At 40.5% G+C, this 16,483-nt stretch overlaps 1 protein-coding gene across 3 annotated transcripts in view; it reads right to left on the bottom strand.

The window, feature by feature from the left end:
- Nucleotides 1-2,055: 2,055 nt before the first annotated feature.
- LOC308333235 (sodium channel protein type 4 subunit alpha A-like) overlaps nt 2,056-16,483 on the bottom strand; it is a 41,120-nt gene continuing 26,692 nt past the window's right edge. For 2 of the 3 annotated variants that reach the window (XM_080789475.1, XM_080789476.1), the window contains 11 exons: nt 15,456-15,935; nt 12,859-12,991; nt 12,075-12,229; nt 11,809-11,982; nt 11,017-11,139; nt 9,258-9,539; nt 8,980-9,033; nt 8,608-8,749; nt 8,233-8,330; nt 5,913-6,183; nt 2,056-5,806 (listed from right to left, as the gene is read on the bottom strand). In XM_080789475.1, coding sequence (XP_080645601.1) covers nt 4,512-5,806; nt 5,913-6,183; nt 8,233-8,330; nt 8,608-8,749; nt 8,980-9,033; nt 9,258-9,539; nt 11,017-11,139; nt 11,809-11,982; nt 12,075-12,229; nt 12,859-12,991; nt 15,456-15,935 — 3,207 coding nt within the window. In that variant the 3' untranslated portion in view covers nt 2,056-4,511. The remainder of the gene's footprint in view (nt 5,807-5,912; nt 6,184-8,232; nt 8,331-8,607; nt 8,750-8,979; nt 9,034-9,257; nt 9,540-11,016; nt 11,140-11,808; nt 11,983-12,074; nt 12,230-12,858; nt 12,992-15,455; nt 15,936-16,483) is intronic. The other variant, XR_013965784.1, reaches the window with a different exon arrangement.

Below are 16,483 nucleotides of genomic sequence, written 5' to 3'. Positions count from 1 at the left end.
CAGGTATAGGCTATTGCATCAATTAGCATGCAAAATGTGTGATTTCTTAATTTTGCAGGTGAAAGAATAGAAATATCCTCCATGTAAACATAATGTTGTTATATCAGAGCTAAAAAGTAAACAGATTGTTTAAGCTATGTTACATATTTATTATTATATATTTGATCAAATCACACTTTCTATAGGATATATTTGTGTGAATACTATTCAAGCATGCATAAGCTGCATATTAATAATTAATAATCCCATATTAAGCAATAAGCTTGTGAAGATAGCTTTATTTTATTTGGTGTCTTGGTGGTTTTTCTTACTGTACAGTGAGAGCCACAGAAGAGTCCATCTCTGCAGCAGAAAGGTTCCTTTCTATAAAGGGCCACCAGCAGCATTAGAATCACTATGAAGAAGACCATGCACGACACTGGAGGAGGAGAGCAACAGTGCAAACTTGTAAAAGAAAGAAAGAAAACAAAAAAACGAATAAAAAAGTTTAGGCTAGGCCCATTTCCTTTCAAATTAATACCTTTTTTTGTACAAAGAAATCACAAATTTTAATACCGATAACTATAAGATCATGTTTAATTGGATTTCCCTGGTAGCCTAGCTATATGTGCAGCATAGAGTTGGTTTCTGTGAAAACTGACACAAAAGGCAATTTATCACATTTCACTCACCTGAAGTCACAATAATGGTAAGTTGATCTGCTGTCAGTGGAGGCTCCATGACTGTTGAAGACATTTTTCTAATTCACCACGCTACAGACATCTCTGTTTCCCTTAAAGAAATAAGTCGTTATTTCACTGTTATATGTTGACACAAACTTGAGATAGGCCCCCACCGAAACGCCCATGAGCAATGTGCAGGTGCGTCTTCGTCATGCACCAGGCCTACTCAATAAATATTTTACTTAATATAGCCTACTGCCTACCTACTAGCCTATAGTTACCAAATCTTGACTGCTGGTCAAATATTACCATATCATCTCAAAGAAAGCCGTTGTCTCGACAAACAAACATTTAACTAATTTAAAACCATGTCATCACATTTCGCCTTCCCCTTGGTGCCTATACATTGTATGTGTGCACCCTCTGGTGGATGTTATTGGAGACGCAGAAATATGAAGTTGGCCAAGAAACCTCATTCATTATCAAGGGGCAGGTCAGAGTATTGAACCCCACACAGTAAAGTGGCAGAGTAAATATATTGCTAAGAAAGCAATAATAAATATTCATGCCAAGAGAACATATAACATGTTTCCAAATGAATTTAATAAAACTGTTATATACGGTTAAATATATTAATTCTGTGCCAGTCGAATGGAATATCTCTAGCCGGCCTCCAACAAGAGGCAGCTTATACCCTCGCCCTGGCAGAAACATGGGTGTGGCACATGCAGACATGCTGCATGAAACTTCAACTAAGGCATGCAGGCAGCAACAGACTCAAGTCCCACCCCCGGCCATACAATAAGACGGCACAAGAGATGGTCTGAAACACCCTCTTTCCCAAATACCTTCTCTGTCCCTTATTCTCCATAAAGCACCGCTTTCATTTGTCAGATTGTATTAAGATCCAAACAGCATGACTACTTGCATATGTATCTGCCCCCAATAAGGTACTGTACTGTACTCAAATCTGGCATTTTCACTGTACTGTCAACAGACCAAAAATAATACTAGAGATGTCCCGATACTGTATCAGTATCGTAAAAGTATCGGATCGGCCCTTATTTGGTCATATATTATCGGGTCATATCGGTATCGGCGAATATGCCAGTCTAACCACCGATCCGACACAGGAGTAAGCGGGTGACACTATGGCAGCTAAATAAAATGTTGGGGCATGTGGAGTTTGCTTTGGAGTTGCCCAAACGTATAAACACAACACGAGATATATAGCTAGATAGCTATAAACATTATTCCCGGTCGGTGGACTTCAAAATAACCATATTTGAACTGGGGAACTTCTTCACCACATTGGCTGTGCTGGGCATCAGCGCATGGGCATCAGCTGCAACATGTTCACCACCAACATACAAAAAAGACCATTCACATTCCCTACTAGTAATGTAACTGTTTTATTCTAACAACATAAGGTATTTCTTAATAATAAAATGATTTATATACAATATAGAGAAGGGGGAAAAAAGAAGGAAAAAAAGTAGTAAAGAAGTAAAACTTGAACAAAATGTACAATGTATGTACAGGCAAAATTGATTGTGGGTGTACCAGACCAGTGAAGCATTGTGTGCCTCGCCAGATAAAAAAAAAGGTAAACAAAGGTGCATATTTTCATTTACATGATCGTACTGCAGCATTGACAATCTCAAGTAGAATCTCTTTGGGTCTCAAACACTTTGATAGGAATAACAGCCATTTTATGGCATCATAAGACAAAGAGAGCCCTTGCAGTTAATTGATACATTCTTCTTTTTGTTTTCCAGGAATTTGCAGTGAATTTGCAGTGAAACACACAAACAAGGTAGGCTATGCAAGTAGGCATACTCTATTGTGTTTCAGTCTGAAAGGTCATAACCCATGTACATGAATATACATAAGATCTATACAACTGTGAAAGTGCTTATGCCGTTCACTTGTATTTTGCAAGGTAAGACATTGAAACAATTTAAGACTTGCACAACAGTAAAAGTAAAATTGCTTTTCATTCAAGAAACAGACTTGAAATTATAGCTCCAATTTCCTATAGCAGTGGTTCTCAAAGTGAGGTCAGGGGACCCCAAAGGATTCCCGAACCCTTCAGTGATACACAGCCTGGTGACCAGACTGTGTATTGACTATTCAAATCACAAGTTTTACTCTCTCCACTGTGATCTCCTCACCTACAGTAGACGGTTGTAGAATAAGAATTCTGTATACTACAGAATACTCTTTTATGGGAGTCCTTGGCACAAAATCTTTCCAAATGGGGTCTGCGGCCTAGTATCTATCAATCTGGGTGTCCTTGACATGAAAATCTTTGAGAACCAATGGACTATAGGCAATGGTTAATGAGAGAGTGGTAAGGGTCCTATAATAATAAGAGTTGAACCTTTGTAGTATATTTCAACATTATACAGTTTAGGTAAATGTGTTGCAAATATGAAATGTTACATACATTATTCTATAGACAAAACATTTAGGACAGACATCCGATAGCTTACTTATTCTGTCACACAAATATGCTAATGTAAACATAACATAATAGAGTTTAACAGTTACACTAAACCTGAAAATGAAAATAAGAAGAGACTGCTCGCTTTGCGGAAGTGGATATTGATGTGGGATCCATGATTTTGAGTTTGCATGACAAAGTAACCACAAATAGGATATGTTATTGGTCATACAGACATTAAATCAAGTTAGAGCTGGTAAAGACTAAAGTGTATCAGTTACAAACTGTTTGAAAGTGACCTGTAGGTGGATATTACTAGTGCAATTTAAAGTGGGTTTTTCAGAATTAGCATAGGCTGCTCTGTCAATAAAGTTTTGTCGGGTAAATAGAGATCAGGGATTCATTGGTGGACTGGGATAATACATTAGTACTAGCATATACTTTAGATAAAATTGCATATACACTACTAAATTAATACTTTTATAGAAGAAAACAATAACATTTTCTATGCAATATCCTCTACATGTGATTCCATATAAAAGTGACTTTAAGTAGGCAGGAATTTGCTTCCTTTTATTTAAGTGACTCAGCATTTTCAACTGGGTATTTAAGTATGTGGTGAAGTGTGATTTTTAATCATTACAAAATTTTGTTGAAAAAGAAGACATTAAAAGCTAATTCGTGTTTTTTTCCCCCGTGTGATATTCAGATTGTTCTTTAGACAATAGTCTAATGACAAAGAAAAACTGAAAACTATGGCAGAATATACAGTATGCTGAATGAATGGGAATCGGGATGGCATCTATCAAACAAGACATTGTAATGTGTCCCCATGCACACAAGTGTGCGCTCGTACACACACACACACACACACACACACACACACACACACACACACACACACACACAAACACACGCACTCACACACGGACAAAGCTAATGTCCGGGTAGCTCAGTCGGTGGAGTACTTGCTTTAAACCACATGGGTTCAATCCCTGTAGCATAGCTGGGGTATCTACAACATGCATTAAGTACTGCAAGATGATGGGGCTCCACCTCAGCAATGACACCCTCCTTGGGCTGATAAAGACAAAAGTCACTCTGACCTACTTAATCAAGATGAATGCTGCTTCTACCAGCCCCATCCATTCACATTTGGCGGTGGATATATTGTGATAATATTTGCATTGTAGGCTAATTAGGAGAGAAGAAAATTCTGTGCATACATTGTGATAATTTTGACATTGTAATTAGGAGAGAAGAAAATTACAGTTATAATTAGATTTTTATACTTCTCTCAGGCCAATTCATAATTTCTGGATCACTTGGGGGAAGAACACAACAGGAATTATTGAAGTTTCTTCAAACAGAGGGATACACAGTGAATTTCCTTGTACTGTGTGTTATACAACCGTTTCTCGTAAGTATCCCTGCAAGGTAGAGAGCTGTCGGTGGGGGGCAGAGTGTAGCATGACCTCATTGGTGACCTCTACAGGCACAACCATGAGATTCGGCCCAAGCGGTTCTGCCCCATTCGGGGACCCAGTATCGTGTGACAGAGTCTCTGGATCAACATGGCCCGGGCACTGTGGCCCTCGTAACGAAGCCTGATCCATCTCTTCTGCAAGGTCCGCCATGCTCCCATAGAACATTTCCATTTTCCGTGCCAGCAGGCCCTCTGTTTCCGGCGCATCCTCATCCATCCTCTTCAACCTTTTGGAGCGGCGAATGAAGGAGGCATGACGTATGGAGCGTTTGAGCAGACGCTTGCGGTAGGCCCTCTGGATGACCACGGCAGCCCACTCCTGCTCTTTGTGGCATAGAGTCGTGGTGATGGGCGCAAATGAGTCTGAGGTGGGGTTGTTCAAGATGAAAGAGACCTGGATGCTCTCCCTCATCGCTGCCATCTCCACAGTGTCTCCCAGGACCATCTGACAGACGGCCGCCAAGATGTCCAGGCAGTGAATCCTGTCCCCGATCACAAGGGGCATGTCCATTGCGATCAGACGGAGCCGGTTGGGCTTGGCCACCCTCAGCGGCGCCTGCAGCGCGTCGCAGAAATTGGAAATCTGCAAGTAGTGGATGAACTGGGTGCCCTCCAGGTCAAACTTTTCCCAGGTCTCGTAGAACATGTCGAAGTCTTCCTCGCACAGTGCGTCACCGCTCTCCTCCTGGGCCACATTGAAGTTCTCCAAGATGATGGCGATATACATGTTAACCACCACCAAGAAGGAGATGATGAGGTAGCTGCAGAAGAACATCATGCCCATCCCTGGGTTGCCGCAATTTCCCTTCACGTCCGAGCCAGGGTTCTCAAAATCTGGATCACAGTCCGGATATTCCGTGTTCATGATGGGGAGCAAAAGGCCGTCCCATCCCGCTGATGTCGTAACTTGAAACAGGCAGACGAGGCTGCCGCCAAACGTCTCAAAATTAAACATGTCGTCTATGCCGGCCTGCTTCTTGACATAGGCAAAGTTGGACATGCCAAAAATGGACCAGATAAACATGATCAAGAATAGTAGGAGGCCGATATTGAATAAGGCAGGAAGAGACATCATCAGAGCAAACATCAGTGTCCGAATACCCTTGGCTCCTTTGATGAGGCGCAGAATCCTGCCTATTCTGGCCAGTCGGATCACTCTGAACAGAGTGGGAGACACAAAATACTTCTCTATGATATCAGCAAGCAATAACCCTGAAATGAAATGAAAAGCACAGCAGTTAGGAACTGTATGTATTTTCCTCCTTACCATCATTAAAGTAGAATTCTAAAATTCTGAACTGTATTCCCTGAAACATACCGCATATAGACAAGATGACCACGACAAAGTCAAAAACGTTCCATCCAATGGTAAAGAAGTATTGTCGCAGGGCAAACATCTTCAATACGCACTCTCCGGTGAAGACAATGATGAAGGCAAGGTTGATTTTAAAGAGGAACTCCTCTGTCTCTGCACTTTGGTTGTCCGTCTCCACCATCATGGTCACCATGTTGAGGCAAATGAGGACCATGATGAAGATGTCAAACATCTGTAGACTGATGAAGTCATAAACGACTCCCAGGATTGGGTTCTTCAGACGTGAGAGAGAAACACATTCATGTTATTGACTTTCAAAATGGACTAAAGTCAAAGTCTAAAGTGTTTGAGACACACATTGTAGCAATGTGTGTTTCATACACAACTGAGCTAGAGCTCAGGTGTGAAAATATAATTATATATTATTATTATTATTATTACATATACTAGTCCTTACACCAGATATTTCCCCCCCATAAATATCTTTAATTGCCGTTCATTTTAACTTGTATAATATATTTGTGTGTTCTTTTAATGAATAAAAACAGCACTATAACTTGAAAGTATTCGTACAAATGCATGGTAAGGAAATATGTTCATGGCAAGGACTGCAACATTTACACTAGCCCACAGACCCCCATTTGAAAAGTTTGACATGCACCACAGAAACTATGGACAGTCAGTCGCACAGGTACTCCCAAATGTATTTTGTGAGTCGCACAGATCAAATTGTAGGTGCATTTGCATCCAAAATGTGCACAATTCTGAGCTCTGGCTTGAGAAAACTCATGGCTTTTGCAACCCGTGATGTTGTGAGCTTGTGGATTAGCTGCTTTCGCCAGAAGCGTGCGCTTTATCACCCCAAAAGCATGTTTTTGCAACAAACGTTTAGTGCGGCCCAGGCGGTGGCGTAACCGTCTGGGCACCCGACTGGTAATCCAGTCGCAGTGTGCCGCGGGTTCGACTCCCGAGCCCGACACGGCCTTTACTGCATGTCATCCCCCCATCTCTCTCCCGTTTCCTGTCAGCCTACTGTCTGTCCCTTCAAAAACCAATAAAAAGGCGTAAGCCGCAAAAATAAAATATCTTAAAACAAACGTTTAGTGCTTTATCTCCCCAAAAGCATGTTTTTGCAACAACGTTCCCCCCCCCCCCCACTACCTTTGGACGACGATTACAGCCGAACGATACGGACTATGGCTGTGACGTTTTCATCGGATAGGTCCAGAGATCGTGTGTAACGATTTTTGTGAGATTTGCACAAAAGCTGTAGGTGGAAGAGCAAAATGTGTGTTTTAAAGAAATTTCTAAATGGCGGAAAATCTATCCTGTGATAGAATTTTTTATTTTACGACCTACGATTCAAGAGTTATAAGGCGAAATGTAAAGTGGGCTGTTATAGCGCCACCATGACGTCGACTGATGTAATTACTCATTACATTACTTTATATTATTATTATGAACAAGTGTTGTAACTGTAACTCAGACGGTTTCTGAGAGAAAAATACTATCCACTTACATTTTCTCATGTAAGTGGATGGGAATATTTAATTCACTAATAAATTCGTATTCACTAATACTATTATATTATTATGGTCAATGTCTGTGTGAAAAGTGGGAGCGATTGGTGCAGGCAGTGAGGAGATATGGCAGTGTTTCTGACACACAGACATTCATTGAGTTAATTATAGTATGATGATAATTATTATGTGTTGACAGTGTGCCCTGGTTTAAGACAACATGATGAACAGGAGCTATGCGATTAGCCAATCACAGTGATGGGGCAGAGTCGGAATACACAGTATTCCAGCCTACCTCTGAATTCCACTGAACAGCTGCCCTCATGTATTTTATCTGGCTATAAACACTGGTTTGGGGCATTGCCATATAAAACGAGGTAGTGCTGAATCAAGTGTCTGTTGCTTTCAGAAACACATTTGTGTACTTTTAAACCTTAGTGTCTAGTATAATGAATCATAACTCTGTATGGGCTGTGCCCATGCAAGTACCTGTATAATTGTATTTGGAGTATTCTGTGATCTGTGTTATTTGGATGACAAATCACTATTCTGCCTCTGTTGATTGATCTGACCGCAGGCATTTTGTTTTCAAAATAAAATAAATGGATGCATATACTTGAATGGACAGTCCTTCCTAAAATGTTGATAATCGTAAGCAAATAAATAAATGTGGGACAATGCAGTAGCCTGACTCGGCATTGTTGCAAAGTCACATTGGTCCTGCATCATCTGGGTTTATTATGCAATAATGGCCGACTCACTGTACTTTATCTTTATCTCTACAGAATGAGGCTGTAACCTACTGTTGGTCGTGGGATGGGTTTCACTGGCTTCTTGGAACCAAGTTTCTTCATGGCATCATAGTATTTCTTTTGTTCCTCAGTCATGAAGAGGTCTTTATCTCCGTGAAGGGATAACCCAAAGAAATGTATAGTCATTATATACAGTCAGTATTTAAAATTGAATTATGGGTGTAATGTACACAGCAACATGATATTGCTAGGTCTTCAAGGGTCCACCCGAACCAAAAACCTGAGGTTCTGTAATAATATCCCATAATCAATTGGATCTCGGAACGAATTTCAGAGGTCCATTAGGGTTCAGGTCCATCATTTCGGACCCATGAAGACCTCTAATTTCAAAATAATGTAATTCTTAATTCAAACAGTATATGGCACTCATCTTATTCTTCTGCTGGTTGAAATTGTCAATTATGACACCGATGAAGAGATTTAGTGTGAAGAACGAGCCAAAGATAATGAAGATGACAAAGTACATGTACATGTAAAGGTTGATCTCATATGAAGGCTGCTCCCCCACCTAAAGTTTAAAAAAAAATCTTTGGGTAAATGTATTAATTTATGTATTAAGTAGCATTTTAATAAGCGGGATAATGAAGCCACCGCCACTCCGCGTCGGTGGCTAATCACGCTGTCAGTGATAGACAACAATGACCACCTAGCTATTCATTATCCCTTGCATAATGTATAATATATCAAATCCATTTAGATGTCAAATACACCAATATGCTGACAGCTTTAAACACTCACCTCTCGCGAGTCCACAGCAGCGTACATTATATCCATCCAGCCTTTGAATGTTGACTGCAAATAAATAACACATTTAAATGAAAATGTATCTACGGTACACATAAATGTTACTAAATGGTTACATTGAGGACTTAACTGTGTAGGTCTATCTCAAGTTACATTTTATTGTCATACATGAATTTGCTGTTTAGAACATAATAACAAGAAAGGGATGCTCCACAGAGTGAACATACATTGTGTATGCACAAGTATATATTGGTGAAAACAGTCTTCCTCACCACTTGAAGTAAAGATAGGTACCCCAATCCAACGTTGTCATAGTTGACCTTGACGTTGGTCCAGTGGGCCTGCTGTGTGGCCTCTTTGAGGGCCATGCAGTCACTGAAGTTGTTCACCTCACTCATGGGGAACAGCTCATCTGTCGTGGTGTTGACGCAGCGATAGAACTTTCCAGCAAACAGGTTGACCCCCATGATGCTGAAGATGAGCCAGAAGATGAGACACACCAGCAGCACGTTGAAGATGGAGGGAATGGCTCCAACGAGAGCGTTCACCACCACCTGCACAGCAGACAACAGTTTTCATTTACCAGTAGTCAACTGTGTCCACAGGGTGGCACTAACTGAAGGGAGCCGCATACTGGGATAGAGTAGCAAACTGGGAAAACATAAATGTCCCACTTTCATCAAAAGTCCATAATTACCGGTATTATCATTTGTATTCATCCTTTTAAATTTAATAAAGTTAATTCCCCTTTTCACAAAAATAAGAATGATTTCAACCTGAATTTGCAAAAGCCCAGTCATAACACTTGGAGCATGTCATTCGTCAGTCATTATGGTGAATTTTCTTTTTCTCTAATGCCCAATTTTCATATAGAATATAACCCCAAAGCCCCCTACCACCTTCCTGTCGACCTATTGTACCATCAATAAAGGCATACAAATCACCTCCCATAAAACTTTAAAATGTATAATTATTATTATGGTTATTATTATCTTGTTATAGCTATGCTGTTGGGAAGAAACCACTTACCGGTAACTCCAAAATGTTAATTTTGAAAACAAAGCAATACTGCCTCATCTCATCAAAGTTGGTGTTGTGACTTTATATATTGTCAATTACATCCATGAGAGGGGGAGAGCTGTTTTAGCAGACAGTTTGAGGGTCCAATGGAGTTAAGAGGTTTTGTCCCAAGTGCTTTTTACTACTTTTCATTGGTTCAATATTTTCGAAACAATACACAGATGTAAAGGGTGTTCAATAGCACTGATTTATGGAGTTAGGTGGTTCCTCCCAATAGCAATGATATTATATTGTTTTACCACAGTCTTGCAGAACATGCCAAACCAACATTTTGCTTCCAGCAGTAAGTGACCCTCGTGAAAATTGAATAACAACTGTAACTGTGACATCCCTGCTTTTGAGGCCCACTCCTAGGGCCTCAAGGCTGGCATGCATCTATATTGAGGTGGAAGATTCCATGTTTCCTTTGAAAGTTATTAACACATTACAAACATTTCCTAAATACTTGAGTCAATGCTGTCTAAAAAAAACATTTATCATTTAGCAGTTTTGGACAGTTTTGGAAGTTATGGACATTTCATTACATTTTCTCCAGGGACTATTGTTTTATTACCTTTTCAAATCAATCCATCCTTTATAATTTCATTAAAACACAATACCATGGCAATGTAACTTAATCCAATGGCTCAAAAATCAAACAAATCATGGTTTGGTTTGGAAACTTTGATCAGTCAGCAGTAATGTCAAGTATACATTGTGAGCCATAGTCAGTGACAACCATGGCCACCAGTTAACAGTCTGTTCCTTCAAAACATCAAAGTGCCCTTACCTCACCCAAATGTTATATTCCACCCAGCCAGGTGTAAACATGCAGTCTGCAATCATGGTAAGGAAAAGCCAGTCGATTATGGTATGCAGATTATACAAGTTTTATGGCACTGTACTCAGTAGTATTGTGCATAATGTGTGCATAATATTATGGCAAATTTGGGTTTATAGCCTATTACTTACCCTCATTCCTTCAAATCTTGAAAGTGCTCGGAGAGGTCTTAGGGCCCTTAGCGTTCTGAGAGATTTGATTGGTCCAAGGTCAGAGTAGCCTATCCAGCTGGCAACCAAACTAATAATGGATATCTGTAGAAGAAAACATGTCTTATTTAAGGGCTGTAAAGGTCTTAAACTATAGTTGCATGTCTCAGGAGGTAGAGCTGTAGCTTGGGAAAGCATCACGGTTCCATCCCCAGCTCCCCCTGGGTTACTGTGGTTTCCTTCACTGTCAGTAAGTATGTGAATGTACAGTATGTGTGATTGGATGAATGTAATGCATGTGCCCCCCTTTTTGGGATGTTTTTTAACCTTATTGTATCCCTGTATGAGCTATGGGAATCCTCTGAATTTCCCCTCAGGGATCAATAAAGTCTATCTTGTGAAGTGATTTGAATAAATGTGCTATATAAATGCAGTAATGCACCATTTGCTATTTACCAGTGGCCTCTACTGGTTGAAACCTTTAACCAGGTTGCATTGCTGGCAGCAGCACAATTGCGATGTAATAGTACAGTAACCATTTAACCACTGACACTTGAGGTATACTGTAACAGATTCACGATTCACGATTGGTGATGTTTCAAATCATTATTCTACTACACTGACTTGGGTTAAACTAAATATGTATACAAAATTGAAAATTCCATGCAAAACTGAAAGCATTTGTATTTAAACCAATGAACCAAGGTAAAGTTAAACAGTATCGTGTCAATTTTACATGAATGTGTGTAACAAAAGCTCGGCATAAAAACTTACACCCACAATGAAGAAGTCCAACCAGCACCAGGCATTGGTGAAGTAAGTCTTGTAGCCATACGCCACCCACTTAAGGAGCATCTCAATGATAAAGACATAGGTGAAAATTTTATCGGAGTACTCAAGGATAATTTTGATAGTTCGCCGTCTCTCGATGTGTATGTCTTCAAACGCCTGTGAAAGGTAGTAGATGTTAAACACTAGATGTAAAAGACTAAAAAACTAATCTCAATGTATGGGAAAACAAAGAAGCTGACGAAACTCACAAGAGCTCCGCTGCTGAGGAGGATCATGAAGATGATGAAAGTCTCAAAGTAGTCGTGCTCTACGATGGTGAAGCACGTCCGTCTGAGGTTCCACCATTTCTTGCCAGGACCCTGAGTGATGTCCGCAGTTAGACAAGGCCAGCGCCTCACGCAGTCTGAGGGGAGAGGGATGTTGTCCACATTAGTCGTTCGTTTCAATAAAAGTCTGTCCATAATGCGCTCAAAATCTCACATAACTATTAGGGCTGCAAATAACTGTTATTTTCATAATCACAATGTTCAACTATTTGATAAATGTATTAAATTAGACCACAAAATGTAGATGAGGTAATAAAGTACAAAATTGTGGTAAATGGCCTGGGCCGCAGCTGAACAGTCCAGGCACCTATAGGCCGGTAATCCAGCCTGAGGGCGTGTTCGAGTCCCGAGCCCGTCTGCCTTTGCCGCATGTCTTCCCCCATCTCTCTCCCCCTTTCCTGTCTAATTACTGTACCCTATCAATACAGGTTATCCGAAATTGCTTAATACCCAGCAGTCAAATATAACTTTTTTGATTTTGGAACACTTGCAAGCATTCACGTTTGGTGAAATTATTGGAAACATTATCAGACATAATTACTTTCATCAATACAGAAATCAAATAGTTTCTATAAAGCTTTTCACTCCTAATCACAATATTACCTGCGGTTAACCACTCCCCCATGTGATTTCAAGGGGGAGTGGTTAACCACAGACACTGTGGACAGAATAACTTGTGTCTGTTGTATTGTGGTTCTGCTCATACTGTCAGTGAAGCAGGACTCTGGTTCCACTGGCTCAGCCTCTTCCTCTTCCTCTGGTTCAGGCTCAGGCTCAGGCGGCTGGTAGTCCACTGTGCTACATACCGAAGAATCATCATCATCCAATGCAGCCATCAGCTAGAAAGAAAGAAAGAAAGAAAGAAAAGAACTGAGCATTCATAACACTACAAACATAATTTAATAGTATTGTTTTTTTATTAATCCAATCATTATTTATTTCTCTCTAAATGCCATTTAATGCCATATGCAAAGTGTTTGGAATTGCCTTCGCATATGAAATGTGCTTCTCAAATAAACTTGTCTTAATTGCCATAATGATTTTACATAGACCACCTTGCATTGTTTTTTAAAGGTTGCCAATGGTCAGGTTCATCTCAACTCCAGGTGCATTAGACGCTTCAATATAATTGTCCTTCAAAAGGACAGAATCAATTAAGGATCAATTAATAAACTTAAATACATTCTCATTAACAGCAAGGTGTCTAATGTGGAATATTATAAACCTAGCAGTGAAGTAGAGTAGGAAAGTGGAGAGGAAGACACTGTAGGCAGGGAAAGCATTGAAGGAAGACTGGTAACATATCCCCCAGACCCCCACTAGCAAGGGTATGCTGTACCTGACTTGAACTCTGTGTCATACAGTATATTGTGATGTCACAGTTTGATAAAGTTATTGTTTTATTTTACCTTTATTTCTGATGGTAGTGAGACAGGAAACAGTAGCTTATGGGAGTGACATGCAGCGAATGGTCCGTCCGGCCGGGAATTGACTCTGTCAGGCATTAGAGCTCTGTGATATGCACCCGAACCACTCAGCTATCGGGTCGCCCCAGTGTCACAGTTAAATTAATACATTTCCTCTTGGCAGAAATAGTTTGGTCATCGGACCAGGGTCATGTGGGCTAACTAACCTGACTGAAGTCATAGGAGTGGCTGATTTGGAGAAATGGGATTCAGCTGCTCACAAATAGCAGAGATGAATGCAGAAAAGGTTCAAAGCTGAGAAAAAGCCAGAAGGCTTGTTTCTATTGTGGTCCTTTTGGGGAAGGGATGTACTGTAAGAACTAAGGCGGCAACAATTAACACAATAACAGACAAACATTACTAGGAAAAGGACAGCACTGGACATGAAAAGTGACACAGAGGGTGAGGAATGCCAAAGTTTGGATATCCGCAACTCTGAGAACCGAGCCGGACACTCGGTCTGCATTTTCATTTAATTTCACTTAATTATCCAGAACATATTTTCTTAATGGGCGTGGCTAGCAATTCAGAGCTGGAGCCAGGCTACTGAGAACCTGGCAAGTAACTCACACATGAGTCATGACACCTCTGCCTGTATCTGATTTTCCACTCTGATTATGACCACTGCCAAATTGTGAAAGTCCGAAGTTCTGAAAAATTGTGCAATATGTAGCCATTACAGATAAACACATATTGTTGTATTTTAAAACAAGAGAGACCATGACAGCCACAGAGTGGCATACTAACTACCGACTACTGGTAATACAGTATGCCACTGGATAATCCGCCATAGTGGGAAACATGGGTATGGGGAGGGGTGAGCAGCAAGGGAGTTTCTCCTGAGGTGTTTCAACAGATCAGGGGGCAGCTTGGTGTGGGGAGCTTGAAATCCTAGTAGGAGCTTAGAGTCTGGGTGACTTTTGACAACATGCTTTAGGAAGGAGGGGAAAGTGCAAAAGTATGTGTACAAACTGGTAGTGTTATCTTCCAGTGAAACTATGTGGTAATATTATTGAGTACCGGTATATCCTACTCACTACCAAAATTAAAGGAGAATTCCACATTAACCATTTTCTTACCTTAATCTGATGTTATTAATATATTCAACGAGAGCGCACCACATGCACACTGGGTCTAAAGCTCAAACCACACCAAAGGGTTGGGTCGGGACAAAACGAAAACTGTTTTGTCCCGACCCGACCCTTTGGTGTGGTTTGGGCTTTAGGCTTGTTCGTCTTTTTATGGAAGCCCATTTGGGACAAAATACTGTGCAGCATAGTTGGTCATTACGAAAGAGCAATTAGAATTAGCCATGTCTGGCCCAGCATGCTGAGGTGCGCTCTGGATTGGAGTTATGTCATTTTTCACCTGTACCGTACTCGTTATTGGATATTCTAAAACGGTTAGTCCCAATACTTGATTCTGATTGGCTGGTTTCCGTTTTAAATCTCACGATAATCCACACCTTCAATTATTTTATAATGGCTGACAGGGTCGGAGACCCTCCGCTACACCTCTCAGCCATTAAAATACCCAGTAACCTGAGACCTCTTGTCATCATAACACTAGTCACTTGAGTTATTCAATTCAGCTGCTGCTTTGAAATAGAATTTCATTGAGTTGTCATCAAGTACTGTATTGTATGACATGGCATATCGGACCCAAACCACACTAAGGAATCAGGAAGCATGGTTTGTTGCCTAAAGCCTGCGCTTTTGACATGCACTGTACTATGCCATTCAATTAGATTCAGGAAAAAAAGGAATCTGGAGATAACATTTTTACTTATGGGTTCAATCATGTAAACTTACATTTCTCTCTTGTCTACTTCTCTTACCTTGTGTTTTTCTTCTTTCTTGTTCTCCTCCTCTGACAATGCAGAGTTCTTATCATCATCATCATCATCATCATCATCATCATCATCATCTTCATCCACGTTTTCAAAGTCTGACTCTCCCTGGGCGATCGGAACAGTGAGAACGAACTCCCCATCCACCACAAAATACCCTGAAGACCTGCCTTCAACCAAATAGTTACATATCCCGTCCGCCATTTTTAAATTCTCACCAGTGTCCAAGTGGTTCATTTCAATGGCTTCTGTTTTTGGGTCCATGTCACCCGAGTTGTCCTCCTGTGTGTCTTTGGGCTTTTTGCCCAACAACTGTAGGACCAATCCAATGATGAAGGCTTTAGTCCAGTCGATGCCCCTGGTAATCCGACCGATGGCTATCTGAAGATTGTTAATTTCTCCATCTTCAGCCCCTGCTGAAATGCCGCTGAACGAGCTGAGCAACAAGGCCAGGAAAAGGTTCAATACCTGAAGGAAAAATACAGCACTGAGATGAGATGTTGGCAGCCACCATTTTACATTGATTGTCAATGTGTAAAAATGTACCTGGTGAATACATTTTCATAGTTCTTGTGAATTAAATGACAAAGAAATTATTTTGAGATATAACATAAGATAGGGCATGCTTATTTGAAGAAGCATTAAGTATGCAAACTGATGATAACCGATGCCAGCTCGGAATTAATCTGCCCTGGTATGCAGGTACATTTTCCAGCACAAAGATGTGCAATTATAAGTGTACAATTATACTAATCTTGAAGAGTAACTAGTACTGTTCAACACACGAGAAGGTCAACACTAGACTATTCAACACTAGAAGGACACATGTGCAATTGATTACTGACTGTTAAAAACGTAGTGGCGACTCCTCTGACAAAGTACAGGCCTGGATCTGCACACAAACTTAAGAGTGGCTCATATACATAACGCATATCAAGTTGGCCGAGTGATGGGACATCAATAAATATTATGTTGTCTGCCGCCTGCTGCAGAGGTAGCTATCTTTAGTGTCTAAA

This window comes from Protomyctophum bolini (genome assembly GCF_963924005.1).
Source record: "Protomyctophum bolini genome assembly, chromosome: 18".
NCBI classification, from domain to species: domain Eukaryota; kingdom Metazoa; phylum Chordata; class Actinopteri; order Myctophiformes; family Myctophidae; genus Protomyctophum; species Protomyctophum bolini.
The sequence above is the reverse complement of the archived record's forward strand: the minus strand, read 5'-3'. Positions and strand labels throughout refer to the sequence as shown.